Source organism: Macaca fascicularis, chromosome 1, assembly GCF_037993035.2.
Source record: "Macaca fascicularis isolate 582-1 chromosome 1, T2T-MFA8v1.1".
NCBI classification, from domain to species: domain Eukaryota; kingdom Metazoa; phylum Chordata; class Mammalia; order Primates; family Cercopithecidae; genus Macaca; species Macaca fascicularis.
The window spans coordinates 42264499-42285970 of NC_088375.1; the positions used below are offsets into that span (position 1 = coordinate 42264499).

Below are 21472 nucleotides of genomic sequence, written 5' to 3' on the forward strand. Positions count from 1 at the left end.
TGAATTCATATACCAAAAAGTAAAACACAATCCAACTGAATTACATATGCTTCCCTCTTCTCCAACAGCTTCAGACATTTTTCTATGTATTTTATATTATTAAAATCAATTCTTTATGCAGATAAGAAAAAAATGATTTATAAGAATTATCTTCAAAATTACCTCTACATACTTCTACTTCATCCCTCCATCATCACCAAATCTGTTGCTAAAGTGAACAATGATGCAATATACTCTGTGAGGGGGCCCAAAGCAATCTGTAATGTTAATTTCCTAATTTTCCAAAGACTTCAACATTTTGCCAATATAAACAAAAAGATGCAAGTAGACCAAAATCATCCAGTTAGTAGGAGGAAAAATCCATACTACATAGATTATTTTTAACTGTTTATGCCTTTCCTTCAAGCTATAAGCACTACTTAGATTAGCATTAAATTACGTTGTGCATATATATGACTACACCAGTTTAGATTTGCCCTGGAACAGATAATTACATTTTTTTTTTTTTTTTTTTTTTTTTTTTTTGAGACGGAGTCTCGCTCTGTCACCCAGGCTGGAGTGCAATGGCCGGATCTCAGCTCACTGCAAGCTCCGCCTCCCGGGTTTACGCCATTCTCCTGCCTCAACCTCCTGTGTAGCTGGGACTACAGGCGCCCGCCACCTCGCCCGGCTAGTTTTTTGTATTTTTTTAGTAGAGACGGGGTTTCACCGTGTTTGCCAGGATGGTCTCGATCTCCTGACCTCGTGATCCGCCCGTCTCGGCCTCCCAAAGTGCTGGGATTACAGGCTTGAGCCACCGCGCCCGGCCAGATAATTACATGTAAAATAAATAATTTTCTAACTGTTTCATAGTTTAATTAGCTCTTAGTTTCACTGGGGGAAAATAAGCATCCTGTGTTCTTTAAGAAACTGGTATGTATATATGAATAGTAAATTCACTTAAAATCTTGAGGAAATCTAAAGATGAAGTCTCTTGTTTTGCTTTTTCCTAAAAAGGAAAAAGGAACCAAAGTCAAGAAATAATTAAATAACAATAATAATATCTACTCTTAAAAAGAAGAAATGCTATCTAACAAAAAAATGAAACCTATAGATTCAAAAAACACTTATTTTACTGTCTTAACCAATAAAAAAAAAAAATGATAGGTGGAGTCTAGACCACTTAGAATTGAACCAACTCTAGACAAAAATGAAGATGGCACAATGATGTGACTGCAAGGAAATGACGAAAGCAATTTCACAGTTTTCATGTTTGTAACAATATATTGATGCACAAAATATCAAAAATACAAAGTCTGGATTTTTCCTCGTAGGTCTGTAATACACTATCAAAACTTCTATTTAATGCATTTGTATTTGCATTATAAATGCATTAAGCCTTCTCTGTTTATATATATGCTATACAAGCATATACATGTTGGTACTTTACCATGAAAATAATAGTTTTTATCTCAAACTAGTGAGTTGTCTTTTTATCCGTATTTATATACATGTCATTTCTATTGTAAGACATGCTTTTCTAGTGGTACATTTAAATCAACATATTATGTCACTTTAAATCTTCATCTTTAAATGAGTCTTTTTAGTGTTATGACATAATGGATTTAATTTAACAGCTTATTGTAGTACAATATAGTAACTACACTGTACTATTTAATTCACAGATGTAGGAAAATATTTGATTTTTAAAATATAACCAAGATGAGACTAGACAATCATAAGCAGTGAAATACTAGAAAACAGTGAATGAATACATAAGATGATTTTTCATCAGTGGCCATTCAATATTTTGCTTTTAGGAACTTGGAAGAAATTGTCTTGAGTTTTAAATGTTCTGGTACATCTAGTCATTTCTTAGCTTCCTCAGTACCACCCTGAATTACTGAAATAACTGACTTAAAAAGTCAAAAATTCTCTTCTGGTCTGGGGTAGCCAACAATGGCCACATTGAAGATTTCCCCATAGAAGTCCTCTTTGAAAGTATACATGATAAGAGTTTCCATGGACCGCTTTGTGTTCCTGTAGTATGGGTTCCATCTCATGCTCACCACCATCTTATGGACATCTCCACTTCCAACACTAGCCCAACCATAATAAACACCAGTGGATACATCACCTGGAAGATTATCTACTACTTGTTCACTTGTTCAAGAAAGTGAACTGTGGGGATGCCAAGATCCTTGGAGCTGCAGCCGAAGCTGTGCACTACTTGGCTTCGGCAGAAGTACAGCAGGTGCTTCATTCTGCTGGGGTATGGGCTGTGTCTGGGTCTGTGTATCCACAAGGTGGTGCTTATTACATTATTGAAATGACTAAGTAAAATGGGCCATGCATGAACCACTAATAGGACTGTTGTGTCATAACGCAATGATTATGCTTAATTCAAAATTAATTACGATTAACTTGCACCTGAGGTCTGAGGTGGGCTTAAAAGAAAAAAAAAAATTACAAAATTCTGAAGTCAAAATTCAGATCTGTTTCAGGAACCATTTAGATGACATAGAAAAATTTTATACAATACTGAATAAAGGTAATAATTTTATTATGTTTGAATTAATAATTTTATACTTTTTATTTATTTAAATATAGGCAGTTACCTTTTATTTTACATATAAACAAGATAAGCTTTTTAGAAATAGAGAAAATGTATAAAAAATATGCTTTCATTAAGAATACTCTAGTTTATTTCCATTCATCTATACTTGTTTTATCAGGGTGTTTTATAAAGATAAAATCACATTCTTTGTACAATTCAATATCCTGTTTGTTCATAAAACATTGTTATATGTTCCTTCCCATGCTTCTGATTTATTTTAATAACAATATTCCAACACTGACATAAAATAATTTTCTTAGCTTTTTTTAATTGACGGTTACTTAGACTGTTTCCAATTTTCTGCTACTTATAATTGCATGGAATATCTTGGGACCAAATAGTTTTCTATGTTTTGTATTATTGCTCAGACTAGATTCCCAGAAGTAAAATTATTAATCAAAGGGACTAACATCTCGTTACTGGGCACCTACTTCATAGTAAGTGTAGTACATGCCCGGCACTGTTCTAAGCACTTTACATTGGTTAACTCATTTAATCCTCATACAGAACAACTAATTACTATTAATATGCCCACTTTACAGAAACGGAATAGAGAGGCACACAGAGGTTAAATAAGTTTCCCAAGATCACATAGCTTGAATCCAACAACATGACTCCAGAGTCTACGTTCTTAGCTACTATATTTCTGGAGGTAGGAAAAAAAAAAGAATTTATTGAACACAGATTCTACTAAATCACACCTTGATATGAGATGGCTGAGGAACTCTAGTTCTCTAGTTTTCAAATAAATTATAGCATTTCATCTGTACCCTATACCTACAATGCTATATCCATTAAGAAATAGAATACTAAATCATCTAGAAGAAGCGTGTCACATTTGGCATCAAAAAAGAAAATCTGGCTAAATTAATTAAAATTCCAGCAATCCTGTGAGAACCTATGCTTTGTAGTATCCCAAAGATTATTTTAACAAATGAAAATTCTGTATTTCCCAACCATTTTGAGGATGCAAAGGCTTGATTTAAAAAGCCTAACTTACATACCTTTTCGTACCCAATCTCCAGTATGAATATTTATAGTCACGCCCACTAAATTACTACTTCGTTGTCTTTTTTCCCAGAGAAAATCGAGAGCTTTTCTGGCATATTCCTGTAATTAAAAAAAAAAAAAAAAAAAAAGAAAAAGAAAGAAAAAGAAAGAAATGCATAATTGAAGAACTAAGTATCTTTGGCAAAAAGGAAACGAACAAACAAAACTCAAAGGCCAATAGGATATTTCAAGAATTAGGTTAAATTTCTAAGATAACTATTTATAAAACAAATTTCCTTAAAACTCAAAGCTTGGCTCTTTTTCAACCAATCAGTGTAGTTAGGAAAGACTCTCAATAAGCTATTCAGAGGAGGGCTCGCTTTGAGACCATTCATTTCATCTACTCTTTTTTTTTTCATTTCATCTACTCCTGTAGCACAAGTTCATATTCACACACATGTATTATTAAATTATATTAATTGCTTACATAATTAGATATACTTGTTAAAGTAATTTCTATCACTTAAATGCAAAGTAAAAATATCCTTAGATACTCTTATTTAGAAAACTGGAAGAGAATTTCAAAGGTAGTATGCTATCTTCGAAACTCATTTCAGATCCTACTTTTTAAATGGTATGCAAGTTCATTAGTAAAAAGCTATTAAATCAACTAGGCTACTAAATATTTGATAACAACAAACTTGTAACCTTATGATATGTTTTTCTTTTTCTCATTTATTTTATCTACTAGACACTAAATGAGCTGTAATCAAATTTTTGGCTTTGGATGAAAAGATGTCACAAAATATAAATGCAAAGGGCAAGTACAGGTAGGTTTCTAAATTAATTTCAGAGCATGAACCTATTTAGCACTGCAGAAGGACTTCTATAAAAGAAAGTCATTAAACCAATTTGCCACTTGGTAGATTAGAGAGTGTAAAATAGTTATAATTCCTAACGCAAACTATGATTTCTTTCAAACACAAAGCAGGTTATAAAGGTTATAATTTTAATTAAATGGCAGAGTTTCAGAGCCAGGAAACTTCAAAAACATTGTATTTCCCTACTCTTACTCTACAGCTAAGAAAACAGGCCTAGTGAAATTCAAGATTAGCTAGAGTTTAAAATTGAATTACAGGACAAAAAACTAATATGAGAATTCAGATCTCTTTATAATTAGACCAAGGGTCAGCAAACTTTTTCTGACAAGGACCAGATATTTTAAGTGCTATAGGTCACACAGTAAATGGCACAATTACTCAACTCTGTCCCTGTAGCACCAAAGTAGCTACAGATAAACAATTGAGCATGGCTGTGTTCCAATAAAACTTTATTAATAAAAACAGGCAGTGGCTGGACTTCGCTCACAGACTGTAGCTTGCCAACCCTGTATTAGATCAATGCTTTGTCAACTGCATCTTCTCTGATGGTAAATTACTGCATATTCAAGAATTTTTTTAAAAATCACATGATTTTCTTTTTTTTTCTTTTTTTTTTTTTTTGAGAGGGAGTCTCCCTCTGTCACCCAGGCTGGGGTGCAGTGGCCGGATCTCAGCTCACTGCAAGCTCCGCCTCCCGGGTTTACGCCATTCTCCTGCCTCAGCCTCCCGAGTAGCTGGGACTACAGGCGCCCGCCACCTCGCCCGGCTAGTTTTTTTTTTGTATTTTTTAGTAGAGATGGGGTTTCACCGTGTTAGCCAGGATGGTCTCAATCTCCTGACCTCGTGATCCGCCCGTCTCGGCCTCCCAAAGTGCTGGGATTACAGGCTTGAGCCACCGTGCCCGGCCAAAAAATCACATGATTTTCAACAGATTTATTCATAAACACAAAATAGCTCATTTGGAAACAGTATAGGTTTCAAATTCAGAAAGACATGGATTCTAATTCCAATTCCATGCATCACCTACCAGCTGTGCAGGTCTCTCATAGTCTTTGAGCCTTATTTTCCTCACCTGTAACTGCATCAATATCTGAGAGTTTATAATTATTAAAGTACGCAAAAGTATCCACACTTTTTAATGAAGGGAAAATATTAGTGAACAAGATATAGAATAAAAATTTAAGTTTAAAAGATTAACCAACCAAACATGATAAATCTGTCCTTGAGACATTTTAACTTACAGACATACATACACACAAAGTCAATTTGTTTTCTTTACATTCAGATCTAATATCTGTAATGCTGGTACACAGTCCCTATTTCTGCTTGTTCTGTTTGCCATTTGCTGGATTTTTAAACATTAACCTAAGTCATATGCTTGAAAAAGAGGGTGCTATGTGTTAACACTGCACTCCAATGACATGCTTAAATAATGAGATTGTTTTAATGAGAGACATAGCTAGTCCACAACAACTATGTGGGGATATTCAAGTCTTTTGGATAATGAATAACATTTCCCTTGCAGTAAACAAATTTACAGATTCGAGTCTCAATCAAGACTTAAGTACAAAAATTTCACTGTGTTTTAGAAGATTAGTGAAGGTTCCAGAATTCAGAAGTGCAATAGACCACCTGGAAGTCTAACAAATAAAACACAGGGACATAGTATTTCATATAAGACATTTATGATATCAAGCAGACGTCAAATTCATTTAAGTAATATGGCTAAAAAACTTTCTAAGATTAAACCTAAACATATACTTTATAGATGGTGAACAAAATGCAAAGTTGGATTTAACATAGCTCCTTCACAATGTTCTAGGTTTTTGACAATTAAAACCCATGTAAAGGAATTTAGACAAAAAGTTCACTAAAATAACAGTAATTCTCCAACTAGATACAAAGTTAGTTATGCCCAATACCCAGGATATCAAAGACCGTAAAAAGCAAACCTCAAATATTGTTGCTCCTGTGAATCGACTTAAAGCAGCAAATTCAAGGATCAAGGTACCTGCACAAGCCGTACAGGTATCTGTCTCAGTTCCTGTCCGAGCTTCTGGTTTTCTGATGCCAAACTTTAAATTAATCTGAATACAATTAGAAAATTGTCATTAGCAGTTATCAAGATAACGACTTTCTGATAACAAACTGCTTTTCAATCGAGTCCTGACATAAAATCATGAAAATAATTCATAAAATAACTAAACACTGAAATTCAATGTGATCATCTCTGTGACCTTCCAATTAACATCTAGGGAAATATACTCTAAGCACACAATATTCATGAAGTAAGGGAATATTTACAAGGGAAATTACACACAGAAGGTTATCTTTTATAACAATTTTGTTCCCTGGACAGTTTGAATTAGTAAGTACAAGAATAGGGAAGTAGACCAGCCTTAGAAGAAATCAGGGTTAGTTTAGAATTTGTGAAAAACCAGTCTATATTATATATTAACTAGTTCATCACAAAGAAAAAATGGATTGTTATGATGTATATTTGAAAGGAAATTAAAATTTCATTTACGGGTTTTAAGGGTTTTGAAATATAGAGTGTGTCCTTGCCGGCAGGTTAACACCACAAGGGAAATTTTTTCAAAGGGGTATTTATTAAGTCGAAGAAAACCAAATAGGCCATGAGCGGTAGCTCATGCCTGTAATCCCAGCACTTTGTGAGGCCAAGGCGAGTGGATCACTTGAGGCCAGAAGTCTGAGACCCGCCTCGCCAACATGGCATAACCCCATCTCTACTAAAAATACAAAACTTAGCTGGGCATGGTGGCGTATGCCTGTAATCCCAGCTACCTGGGAGGCTGAGACACGAATCTCTTGAATGTGGGAGGCGGAGGTAGCAGTGAGCCAAGATAGCACCGCTGCACTCCAGCCTGTGTGACAGAACAAGACCTTGTCTTAAAAAAAAAAAAAAAAAAATCCAAATAATACCACGATATGAACCTGGATTAACTAGACCCAAACTGAGCAGACACTGACTAAAATTAGAATATTTTTCAGGCCGGGCGCGGTGGCTCAAGCCTGTAATCCCAGCACTTTGGGAGGCCGAGACGGGCGGATCACGAGGTCAGGAGATCGAGACCATCCTGGCTAACACAGTGAAACCCTGTCTCTACTAAAAAATAAAAACTAGCCGGGCAAGGTGGCGGGCACCTGTAGTCCCAGCTACTCGGGAGGCTGAGGCAGGAGAATGGCGTAAACCCGGGAGGCGGAGCTTGCAATGAGCGGACATCTGGCCACCGCACTCCAGCCTGGGCGACAGAGCGAGACTCCGTCTCAAAAAAAAAAAAAAAAAAAAAAGAATATTTTTCAGCAATCCAACTAACCAACAAAAAAGGAGGTATATGCCAAGGATTCAGCCAATAACAAAAAAAATCAAACATAAAACATCATGGGTATACTCTTGGTTAAGTTATTATTCAAACTCTATATAAAGAGAAGCTCAAAAAAATTTATATTTCAACTTATCTGGATAAATCAACTGCTAGGTATACCTAGTGCCTGAACAGTGTCCAATCAACAGATTCCAGGCATTTCTAAACAAACACCCCCTCAACAACAAACGAACAACAAATGTGAAACGTAGGTGAGACATGGGGATCTGATCACTGTTAATGTTGTCCTCAGTACTGCCATTTATCTTACTTTGTAGAGTGCCACTTGAGACATTTTCACGTGCTATTAGCCTAGCAGTACCCCTCCATCCCCTCCCAAACTTGTAATTATCTCTATCATTTGTACTTTTGTAGGATTAGCTAGTTTTAGGTAGTTCTGCACCATAAACAAGAACGAAAAGTATCTCCTACCCCCTTATGCTGCCTGTATCCCTATCTACAGAACTAAAATTGAAAATCGATACTAAGAATGACCGACTTACAATGAAGCAGTCCTTAATAATAAAGTAAAGATTTAATTACATTAATTACACTAAGATAAAGTATAATTTTACAAGTATTTGCAATAAGAGTCAACAGTGAAAAATATTTTCTGGTCAGTTGCGTTAATTACTACAATCAACTAATCAATATTTATTGCTTATTTACCTACCATGTGGGGAATATTATGACAATATACAAAGGAATAGATCCTTGTCCTCAAGGAGCTTAAAATCCAGACAGAGCAAATAAGACAGATATGTAAACAGAGAAAATAACTAACAATGAAAAGTCATAAATTAAGTGCCAAACAAATGGAAGTCACAAGTGCTAAAGTGTGAATTTCAGAAAAGGAAATAACGCTGAATTGGGAGTAGTTGAGAGCTAAGAATGACAAAGTCCAAGAGTAGTCATAAGAAAGCAAAAGCAAAATAGAGAAGAATAAACATTTGTGTATCCCACTTTCAGTACCCTTTCCCTTAAAATGGAAATACTTTGAATCATTAACGTTTTAGTACAATAATACTTAAGATGTTTGTATATTGAACTGTATCGCAAGATGATTGCTATAAAATTTGTAAAAGGACTATTTATTAACACAACTATCTATAGTAGCTGCTCATTTCAATCTTGTATCCTTCCTGAAGATAAGTGGTATTAAACACCTTTTTTTTGGTGGGGGATGGAGTCTCACGTCGCCAGGCTGGAGTGCAGTGGCATGATCTCGGCTCACCGCAACCTCCACCTCCCGGGTTCAAGTGATTATCCTGCCTCAGCCTCCTGAGTAGCTGGGATTACAGGTACACACCACTACATCCAGCTAATTTTTGTATTTTTAGGAGAGATGGGGTTTCACCATGTTAGCCAGGATAGTTTCAATCTCGACCTCGTGATCTGCCCGACTTGGCCTCTCAAAGTGCTGGGATTTCAGGAGTGAGCCACCACACCCAGCCAGTATTAGAGAACTTTTAAATGCAGAACCAAGATACATTTCAGTATCCAAGGGGCACTACCATTTCCACAAATCAGGGAAGAAGGGTTCAGGGCGTTTTTTGCTTATGGGATTCTCTGGTAATCTAGGGGCTGGTAGATAGGTTCCTGTCTTCCTGACTAGGACTCAAATGACTGGGTTTAGAGATAGCACTGGTGTAGTATCTATTACTGCAGAAATTAGTAACAAGGAGCTTATTGTCCTGCTTTCTTGAGAGGTTTAAGACAAAAAGAGATGAAAGCAGGAATAAAATAAAGCATGAAGCAATCTAGAACCTGGTTCCTCCTAATTCTGTGTTCCTGAGAGTCACAAGGCAATTTTTAAAAGGACACCTTTTTATTAAAAGAAAAAGCATAAATTACTTACACTAAACTTGTTTACACTGTCTTTTTGCTACACTAGAAAATCCTTAAAATATGTGTAAATCATAACAATTCTTACTAACCTTATATTTTATGGATATAATAATCTACTCAACGTTTGTAATGAGGTCTTATCTGAAAAGCTGGCAAGTTGCTTTTAATTAACTTTGAGGAAATGGCATTACAAAGTGTGTACTAGCTCTAAAGGTTATATATGAGTTTTAAAAATGACCACTAACTCTTACAATAACATTTCTGTACAGTACATTCATCTGAGTTAAAACCATTAATGCAAATACTATCAACTACATATGCTTATCTAAGAGAGACTGATTACACAAATTTTTAGGGGCCAAAGCATACTAAGCATGTATAAGAAAGGATGGGACAGTAGTTATTTTTCTTCTATTGTCCTATTATAAAAAATCATTTTAAAAATTTTCTTGACATTTCAGAGGATAAGAAAATAATGTAAGTTTCTTTGTTTTACCATAATGCTCATAGTATCTTCTGTTTTAATTCCTTGTCTGCTTCTCATGTTATGGTAAAAGTAAAGAAATGCTAGATTCCTCAAAATCTAACACCTCCATTTATAATAAAAACTAAAAGTACTTACTAAAAGTAAACTGAATTAAATAAATGTTTATATATTGTTTAAAAAATTTTGCTTTTAATTTTAATATGCTAAGAAAAAAGATCAACAAATTTAACTGTACTAATAAGCAAAAAAATCCATATTAAAATATAATTCAATTTTTTCTCAAGTTGGCAAAATAATAATATACAGTATTAGTAACAGTAAAATGACACATGTACTTTTACAACACTGTGAAGTAAAAAAGTAGAATCTTTCTGGAAAGCAATTGGGCAATAAGTACCTGATGTCTTAAAAAGCATTCCCTACTCTGTGACTTATTACTTCCTCTACGAGTAATTTATCCTAAGGAAGAAATAAAAAATGTGTAAAAAGGTGTGTATAAGAATGTCTACAGAGGCCAGGCACGATGGCTCACATCTGGGAGTCCAGTACTTCGGGAGGCCAAGGTGGGAGTATCTCTTAAGCCCAGGAGTCTGAGACTAGCCTGGGCAACATAATGAGAACCCCATCTCTACAAAAAATTTGTTTAAAAGTCAGCCAAGCATGGTGGCACGTGCCTGCAGTCCCAGCTACTCAGGAGGCTGAGGTGGGAGGATCACTTGAGCCCAGGAGCTGGAGGCTGCAGTGAGCTATTATCACACCACTGTACTCCAGCCTGGGTGATAGAGGGACACCATCTCAAAACAAACAAACAAAATGAATGTTCACTGGAAAGCTTTTTAAAATATCAAACTAGAAATTTAAATAAGAAGACATTTCATTCTAGTCTGTTTAATTTTTAAAAAGTGCTAGTCACAACTCACTAAATTGATAAAGCATTGCCCTATATCATGCTATATCTCCAGTCAAGGATGACTTCTTGATGGAGGAAATGAGCCTTATTTGATTTGACTTATATTGGTAGAGAAGTTATGCCAGGTGACAGAAATGGTAAGCCTAAAGGCATAGAATGAAAAAAAAAAAAACTTAAGAGACTCTGGGGACACTATAGATTGCTGTAGCTGAAATAGAACAATGATTTCACCGGGATGTGGAAATATGAGAGAATGTCAGAAAGTCTACTGCCAAATTATAAAACATTCTGAAAGTTAAGGGACACTCAATACAATACAAAGAGCCATACAATTTTTGAAGATAAATTGACAAAAATTAGATTTTAGTGATACTGGTTTTTCAAGTGCTCTGAAGCATAAACCAAGAGAGAAAAGAGTAAGACAGGTATAAGAAAAGAAAAAAAACTGACAGAGTTTGGTAAGGGCTGAGGTGTCTGTCTTGGACAAGAGGGAGAGAGTAATAGTGTTAATAAAGAATGAGAAATAAATCAGAAGAAAAAGCTCTTTCCCTCTTCAATGGCTTCTTTCCCTGTGCTTTAAAGGAGAAAACCAATAAAACTCCTTCAACTGACTTTATTGCCAACTCTCCTTTAACTACCAACACTGAAGAAATTTTAAAATGAGTGGTTCATTCCTATTTACTTTCACCTACTTTGAATCCGTTCCTCTTTATTCACTACAACTTCATGCCTCTGTTTGCACCCAATTCTCAAGTTTTCTAGAACACTTTCTCCTTTCAAAGTTCCCTTCTTTGGATTTTATAATACTGTACACTACACTACACTACATTACAGTTCTCCTCTTAAATCTCTGTGTACTTTACCTTCTACTGGCTGTCCTTCCTCCTCATGCCCTCCCTCTGTCCTGTGAGTTCTCTCTCCATCCTCTCATTTGGACAGTTAACACCTACATACTAACGGCTTCAATTATATCTTCTACACAAATAATTCTGTGCCCAAGTTCTGGTCTAGCATCTGTTCTTCCTTCTGCAGCACAATCTAATCTGTAATGTAATGACACATTAAAGCTTAAATTATACATACACACAATGGAATACTATTTGGCCATGAAAAAGAATGAGATCCTGTCATTTACAACAACATGGATGGAAGTGGAGGACACTATGTTAAATGAAATAAGCCAGGCACCCGGGTGCAGTGGCTCACACCTGTAATCCCAGCACTTTGGGAGGCTGAGGCAGGTGGATCACGAGGTCAGGAGATCAAGACCATCCTGGCTAACACAGTGAAACCCCATCTCTAGTAAAAATACAAAAAATTAGCTGGGCATGGTGGCGGGCACCTGTAGTCCCAGCTACTCAGGAGGCTGAGGTAGGAGAATGGCGTGAACCCGGGAGGTGGAGGTTGCAGTGAGCCGAGATTGCACCACTGCACTTCGGCCTAGGTGACAGTGCAAGACTCCATCTCAAAAAAAAAAAAAAGAAAGAAATAAGCTAGGCACAGAAAGACAAATTTTGAATGTTCTTACTCATTTGTGGGAGCTAAAAATTGAAACAATTGGTCTCATGGAGGTAAAGAGTAGAACAATGGTTATCAGAGGCTGGGAAGGGTAGTTGGTGGGGATGGGGAATAGGGGATGGTTAATGGGTACAGAAACAGGTCAGACAGAATAAGATATAGTATTTAATAGCACAACACAGCAATTACAGTCAACAGAAGTATATCATACATTTTAAAACAACTAAAATAGTACAATTGGAATGTTTGTAACACAAAGACATGATAAATGCTTGAGGTAATGGCCACCTCATTTACCCTGATGTGATTATTATGCATTATATGATTGTATCAAAATATCTCATGTACCCCATTAATATATACCCACTATGTACCCACAGAAATTAGAAATAAAACCTTTTAAAGCTTAATCTAATCTAATTATCACATCACTTAGAAGTGTAATCAGTTAAGTGAAATGAAAATATAAATTTGTTATATAGCTTTGAAGCATTTTTTTCAGCCTCAAGTAGGTGAACAACAACGGCTCTGATCACAAAACTTCATTTTGTAAAACAGCAAAGAAAGTACCTAAAGACTCCTATTTTTCAGAAGTACTTACTCTTGGATAAGGAAGGCCGCTGGTAGTGTTGAAAGCCGGTAGAAGTTTGTAGCCTAACTGCTTTGCCATTTGGAGAAGTTCATCATTGTACCACTGCATATGTTCACCTTTTTCTTTCAGCATGATTGCCAGGGAGTGCCCACCCAGAAGACCCCTAGGATCACAGAAATGAAACATTAACCGTATCTTATAGACAATTAAAAGTTACCATCTAAAAAGGTGTGGGTACTTTGTTATACAATTTAACATAGTTAAAGAAAAACAAAACTTATTTAAACATTATTTACTTAACACTGCTCATTTTATGGCAAACCATTACAATTACAGAATCAATTTTTTTTTAAAATTAGATATTCTATCCTGTTGTGAAGTGTTTTGTGTTCTTAAATAGATTAAATTTTCTTAAAGAAAATCCTAGATATTACATTTAACAAATCTAACAAATATTTTAACAATTTTTTAATTTAAAAATTTAGTTGTATCACCATGAAGTCTTTAACTTAGAATATTATTTAAAACATAAAAATCTCTCACTCTAGATTAATAAACTATGTACAATTTCTTGTATTTAATTGAAGAGTAGACTCATTTTGACAAAAAGAAAGGAGTTACAATAACAAACATTTAATCAAAACTATAAAAATTAAATAAAGTTGAAACTTGAACTAATAAATCCTATAATTTCATCTTTTTAAAAAAATGTCCTGGCCACGCACAGTGGCTCACGCCTGTAATCCCAGTACTTTGGGAGGCCGAGGCAGGTGGATCACGCGGTCAGGAGATCGAGACCATCCTGGCCAACATGGTGAAACCCCGTCTCTACTAAAAATACAAAAATTAGCTGGGTGTGGTGGCAGGTGCCTGTAATCCCAGCTACTTGGGAGGCTGAGGCAGGAGAATCACTTGAACCAGGGAGTCGGAGGTTGCAGTGAGCCGAGATCGCACCACTGCACTCCAGCCTGGCAACACAGCGAGAGTCTGTCTCCTAAAAAAAAAGAAAAAAAAAAAAAGTCCCAAGAGCATTTCAAACTGTTTGTTGAGAGGTAATCTTATAAATTCAGTTTCATATGGCTTACCTGAAGAGGTGCTTGGCTATTTTTAACAAACTACATAAGCTGGTGAAAAACCTGTGATGTAGCTGACTAATGTTCAACCTATATTCCCTTTTTAACAACATACAGATATTACCTTTGAGTCTACAGACGTCTGTGAGTGATTAAATACAAGCCTCTGTGTTTCATAATGTTTCAACTTACATCTTTTAAACACAAGAAACTTCTTGCATGATTACCATCAAGAAATAAACAATATATCCTAAACTTTTCTGATATTAAAATTATAGACTGGGCATGGTGGCCCATGCCTGTAATCCCAGCATTTTGGGAGGCCGAGGCGGGCAGATCACTTAAGGTCAGGGGTTCGAGACCAGCCTGGCCATCACGGTGAAACCCCGTCTCTATTAAAAATACAAAAATTAGCTGGGCTTGGTGGTGTGCACCTGTATGTAGTCCCAGCTACTCAGGAGGCTTAGAAAGGAGAATTGCTTGAACCCAGGAGGCGGAGGCTGCCGTGAACCAAGATTGTCATTGCACTCCAGCCTGGGTGACAGAGCAAGACTATCTCAAAAAATATATATAAATAAATAAAAATAAAATAAAATTATATCTTTAGTGTCTTTCATACTTACCCAAGAACTCTGATGTTTGTTTCAAAGACTGATACGACTACATCATTATCTAAATTAACATCTCTTAAAACTTTTCTCACTGCATCTTCGAATTCTTTAGTTTTATTTAATACCTAGGAGAAGAAAATTATGAAATAAAGTTCTTTTCTACCAAGCCAAGGAGAAATATTCTTAGAATGAGCTATTAAAAGTCAGTCTACTTTAAAACTCTAAGAAGTGACATACACAAATAATATTTCTAAGTATATTATAAAAATGTAATAATATCTAAAACTGAAAAAAATGAAGTATCTAATTATATAGCATCTTTATACACTTCTTTGCATACACTGAAATATTATGAGGACTTTGAAGCTACCATCATCAGACCTGTTAACTGGATTCTTAATGACCCAGGCTACATGAGGTGAGCTCCAGTAGAATTTGGCTTCTAAGTCAAAACAAAATTAGAAACCATCCTATTCACCAGATACATTCTAAAAGTTGCTTTTATTCTCAGAAGAAAGCACTTTCTTCAAAGCATGTTCAATTGGTCCTAAACTATGTATCCCCTGCTAACTTCACTCCATGGATGCTCCGTTCACTAAGGAGGCTATACAATGTTGTGGTCATGCCCTGATTTGAATTCTGGTTGTTTCACTCACTATCTTTGCGATCCCAGGCAACTTACTTCCATCTCTGAACTTGTTCCTTCATCTATAAAAAGAGGAAATACCTACTCTTATAGGGTTGTTTTCTTAAATTAGATAATGTATGTAAAATGATTTTAGTAGAGTGTCTGACTTAAGTGCTTAAAATAATTATAACTATTAACCATGCAGATCTAGAATCCTGACTAAACTAAGAACTTTGTGGATTCTTGCAATGAGCAACAAAAGAGGCCCCTGTCATCACATAGGCTGCTATGATTTTTCAGTCTAAATTAACGCTGCACATGAGATGTTACCTAGAGATTAGGTGCATTAAAAGTAGTTTTCTTTTACTTAACTGTTTAATCTCTCCTTGTTTGATAATAATTTGTTGTGCTTTTTCACTTGATTTGATACTTTCAGTAAAAATTCGAATGTATAAAACATTCCATAAGAGTATCTCCCTAAATTCAGTAAAAGTAAAATTTAGGGTAAGTCCTGACTAAAACATAATATGAAACCTGATTTTAAACTGACTGCTCTCCCTTCTCAATCTCAAAGTCTACATCAAGTCAACAGCAATAAATGCAGGCACATACAGTGCATCTATCACTTTTGGAATGAGACATAACTGTTCCACTATCCCCACCCTCCACACACATATACATTTTAGTATCACTTTGTTAATCTAATTCTTCTCCCTAGGTTTATCTCCTGGGAATTCTCCCCTCTTGAACTCTTCTAGCTTGTAATCAGACTCTTCCGTGTGTTTTCTTTAAGGCCTGAACTACCTCTCTAACTAAAAAGTAACTTTTCCCCCTTCTCTCCAAAATCAAAACAAGCAAGAATATTAGTCCCAGTGACATTTGTTTTAAGGCAGAATAAAGTAGAAAGAGAGTTCTCTTTGTCCACAATTAGCTAAAAAATTCATTTTTACAGCTCTACTACTTAATGAGTTTCTTAAGCTCCTAGCTGATAACAAAGGATAACCTCAGGTCTGATCCTTTCCCCCATTATCTTTGTTTCAATTTTATTTTTTTCTACAGATTTCATGGTAATGTTGAATTTAAAGGTAAGCTTAGCTTAAAATGTTAGTGCTTGACTCCATTACAATCAACAGAAACTAGATGGCTGGAATTATGAACAGTTTTAAAGATTAAACTATGACAACAGTAATTCTACTTCACAGATTATGGTTATGACCAAAATGAAAACACTAGGGTTGTGTGTACTATTACAAGTGACACGTCCCATTAATATTTTCAAATTACTAAATCACAAAATGAAAACATAATCACAAAGTAAAAGCAATGTAAATTAGAAATATTAATACTTGTACTGACAAAATGTACAAGATAGCATTCCTTCTAAATGTAGAAAAAACTTTCAAAGTCCTTTAATTTCCCCTAATTCTTCTGTTTAAACTAAAAAGAAAATGTTTAAGATAGCTATAAAAACTCAAAATGAACTTTTACATTTCAAAATGATAATGACATATAGTAAGTTTCTTTCTATTCCCACTTGAAAAGACTGAAATTTAAAGATTTTATGAAGTATCATTTTTTAAATATTTATAAGACTTTATCAAACTTTCTTCTTGACTCCTCTTGAAGAGAGTTTCAACAAACGGGGCTATTTATCTGACTCGGAACCAAAGATCAGAAATAAATAGTATCTCAGAGTTAACAGAGACAATATCCATTCTAGCCCCTTCTGAGATAAAAACAGGGGCCCAGAGAAGTTAAACAATTTGGCCAAGGTCATAAATAAAAATATTACGTGATCACTTCTTGTTACTTCCTGCCACAAGAAGACAGAACTCAGGTCACACCACAGCTGCATAATACAAAGGTGGTCTGCTGAACACCATCAGGCAGTTTACTAGCAATGCAGACTCTTGGGTTCCATGTTGGATCCACCGGACCAGAATCTGCATTTTAGCAAGATTTCTTAGGCAACTTGTAGTACACTGAAGTTTACAAAGCACTGCATCATTGTACTGTGCTTTAAAAAATTAGCATACGTCAGAATCACCTAGAAGCTTGTTTAAAAACAGATGGCTAGGTCTCACTCTCAATGTTTCTGCTTCAGTATTTCTGGGATAAGGCTTGAGAATCTGTATTTCCAACAAGTTCCCAGGAAATGCTGATGCTGCTGGACTAGGGACCCTATTTTGAGAACCAATGCCAAAATACAGAAATGGTATAAACTGAAGGATATATCATTTATAAGAACTAATGGCTGCCAGATGGATTTGTAAACACAGCAAAGTTATATAGCCTGGAACGACTTTTTCTGCCCCCCCCCCCCTTTTTTTTGAGAAACGGTCTTGCTCTGTTGCCCAGGCTGTAGTACAGTGGTGCAATCATGGCTCACTGTGGCCTCAACCTCCTGGGCTCAAGCAGTCCTCCCACTTCAGCCTCCCAAGTAGCTGGGACCACAGGTGCACACCCCTACACCTGGCTCTCCTTCATTTCTGATAATATTTTTTAAAACACACAGGATATCTAAGGTCCATATTCATGAAAATCAACTAAGCACTGTCAGAGAAATGATGGGGGAACCTGCTATAGATAAAGCCAAGATTACAGAATGAGAAACAAATTTAAATGCACCTATGATTTTTTCCAGCACACAGGTCTGCTCTTCATTTCCTCCCCAATAACAAAATAGACCTAATGTGCATAAGCCAGCTATAGTTACGAATAAGTAACACCACTTAGATTTTCCCAAAGTGGTCATCTTCCTTCCAGGATATTTTGTATATATTTTCTCTTCTCCTATTATATGTGGAAAACCGTAGACCAATAAACCAAAAGCAAGGTACACAGTATTTTCTCTTTCTCATAGTTACTGTAATATAGTTTGCATATTCCATTAATCTCTGAAAAATGAAGCTGTGACTTTCAAACCCTGACTAGCTAAAAAGATCTAAACCACCGTGATTTTTCTTAACCATAACTGCATTTTTGAACAAAACAGCTTTTGAAGGGATGCCCAGCCCCACTCCAAAACAACTGAATCAGAATAACTTAGGAGGGGCTATTTTTTTTAAATCACAAGTGATCCTCCTAAGCTGCTTTTAGAGTTGAGAATTTTTGCTCTAAAAAAAAGAAAAAATACTCCAGTGAAAGAAGAAGGCAGAAACAACATTGAGAAGAAAAGCCTAGTTCCAAAAAATCTCTGACAACCCAAAGGTTTTTTGTTTTGTTTTTTAAAGATTAATCACCACTTGGGACTTGGGACATTAACTGGAAGTTGGGAATTATGCCTTAAGGAAAATTCTCACAAAAGCCTACTTTTATACCATAATGATCTAAGAGTTAAAAACTAAAAAGATACTGTATTTAGAAATCATGACACCTGTAACTCAATCTTTCCCCTCTGTCATCACAAACAGTCCTAAACCAGAAATAAATTTCTGTACTGTACGATGTTGAAAAGGAGTACCAAGAAGTGATCAGCTGGTGCTAAAAATCACTGCTGAGAAAAATTAATTTTTTGCTTATGAACACAGCATATACAGATTCTAATTTAACAATTTTGGCATCATTGTGGCATGTCATTTTGGAAAAACATCAATGGTATTTTCTAAAGTTACTTTTTTCCAATAGCTTCAACCTCCTTGTCCAAAGGGGGGAAAAAGGACCTTCCTAATTAAGGTGCCATTACATAAGTTGACATTCCCATAAATTATTTGGGTATCTCCATTATGTTACATAATTCCATTTGACATCATCAACTCAACAGTGTAAAAGATTTATTTAGAAACAAAGATCAGAACACCTTTAATTCTGAAGGCTCCTATTTCATACTTACTGTGTTATGATCACATTCATAATACTTAAGTGTGCACATCATGAAATTAATAAAATAAATCCAAGAAGAATCAAACCTACCACAAGAGTGTCCAAAGAATCAATCAGTGTCAGAGAAAATCTAAGAAACAAGCGTAACAAGATATAAAACGTTAGAATTCTAAATAGTTTATGAATGTACAAGTAGAGTTATCTACGTTCTATTGATTGACAGTTTCTATAAATTAGTACTTCCATGTATCTATAGTACAATGTAACCTATAAAGCTCTGAAAAAAACTGAAAAGCCTTTATATTTATGTTCAATGAATCTATGCACCTTCAAGACACATAGAAACATTCACTAGCTCTGAAAACAAATGAAAATATTAAAACACCAACAGTCTGATGTGCTAATGACTTTATAAATATTTTTAAAGTTACATATATTTTAAGTTATATGCAGCTTAATAACTAACTTTTCTCTGATCCAAGATGTAAACTGATTAATCTTTTACAAATGATAACAGAAGGGAATAAAGAAGCATAATGTAATACATAAAACAGTCTTTAAAACTTAGCCAATCCCTAGAAATATTATACATAAACTGCCTCTAAAAGTCTAAGACTTGGGAACTCTGAGATGCCATGCCACGCCCTGTGTTAACTAATACTCACTTTCCCAAGGCATCATCGACGTCACCGCGACTTGGCTCTTGGCCTCTAACTCGACCTCTACAGGTTAAAGGCATGAGTTCATCAGCAGGGTAAGCATGTTCCTGCAAGGAAAGCTTTAGTAAGTCACTAAGGAAAATAAGAGAAAACATACATCATTTTGAGAACATAACTTCTTCACAGTTAAAAAATAAAATAAGTTAGTCAAAAGTTGTACTAAATTTACACCCTGTGGAATCTTTTCAAAAATCTTTACTTAGAAATGTAATACATGCTTGGAAAAAAGTCAAACAATACCAAAAAAATTTCTTTAAAAAACTGATAATCTGCTTCCCCTCCCCTCCCCAATCTCACTTCCTAGAGGTAACTACTGATAAGACTGGCATTTATCCTTCCAGATTTATCCCAAATACATACACATATATTATTCTAAAATTTTATTTACGAACAGGTGTTCATGCCATATGCACCTATTGCTCTAAAATTTGTTTACTTAAATCATGGAGTTTTCTTTCCATGTTATTAGAATGTTACAGATGTACTCTATTCTAACAACTACAAACTGATAACATTAGCTAATAGTTAATGAGTACTTATATTCTAAGCACCATTCTATCTATATATTTTAGTTAATTTAATTGTCACAATGCTCTGAAGTAGATTCAATTATCTCCAATTCATGGATGAGAAAACTGAGGCCCAGAGAAGTTAAGTAAGCCTAGAGCACACATCCAGTAAATGATCCAGAATTCAAAGCCAGGTGCCCTGACTCCAGTCTATCCCCTTAGCAGTGCCCACTCCTCAAAGTATCCCTCTATTGATGAACATGGAGGTTAATTTCAATTTTTCACTATATAAACAGTGCTGCAATAAACACCTATGTGCATGTATCTTTTGAACATATGCCAGTATTTCTATGTATTAGAAACCTAAAAATAGACCCATTGGGGTCAAAGGTATGTATAACTAATTTTTGGTAAACGCTACAAATTGAGGACACCAATCTACACTCAATTACATTCTCACTAACATAGGAAATGATCAATAGTTCACATTCTGCCAATCTCCTAGGTAAAAGATGGTATCTAAAGTTTCATTACTAATAAAGATAAACATCTTTTTGTATTATCCATTGCTATTTCTTTTTTGAAATGTCTATCTTTTGCCCATCTTTCTACTGGTTGCTTTTTCTGGCCAAAAGAGACTCTCATACATTATGTTTGTTACATATAGTAAATATTTTTCTCCTTTGTTTGGCTTTTGACTTTATCTTGCTTTTACCTTACGGTTTCTGGCTTTCAAGCATGCTTTAAAAGGATATCCTGAGCCTCTGAAAACAGCACGCTTATAATTTTTTTTGTATTGATATTTACTCCATCTGGAATCTATTTTCATTTATAATATGAAATAGGAATGTAACTGTATTTGCTCCCCCAAAATAGATAATGTTCTAAATGCTACTTTTAAA

General features: G+C 35.2%; 1 protein-coding gene and 1 pseudogene across 13 annotated transcripts in view; both read right to left on the reverse strand.

Annotated features, from left to right (window-relative positions):
• Positions 1-21472, reverse strand: part of EDEM3 (ER degradation enhancing alpha-mannosidase like protein 3) — a 69597-nt gene that overhangs the window by 32171 nt on the left and 15954 nt on the right. For all 13 annotated transcript variants that reach the window (XM_074030854.1, XM_074030847.1, XM_005540225.5 and 10 more), the window contains 6 exons: positions 20008-20108; positions 19433-19472; positions 14905-15017; positions 13218-13371; positions 6420-6554; positions 3601-3706 (listed from right to left, as the gene is read on the reverse strand). In XM_074030854.1, the coding sequence (XP_073886955.1) occupies positions 3601-3706; positions 6420-6554; positions 13218-13371; positions 14905-15017; positions 19433-19472; positions 20008-20081 (622 nt within the window). In that variant the 5' untranslated portion in view covers positions 20082-20108. The remainder of the gene's footprint in view (positions 1-3600; positions 3707-6419; positions 6555-13217; positions 13372-14904; positions 15018-19432; positions 19473-20007; positions 20109-21472) is intronic.
• LOC141409615 (riboflavin kinase pseudogene) lies at positions 1676-2371 on the reverse strand (annotated as a pseudogene).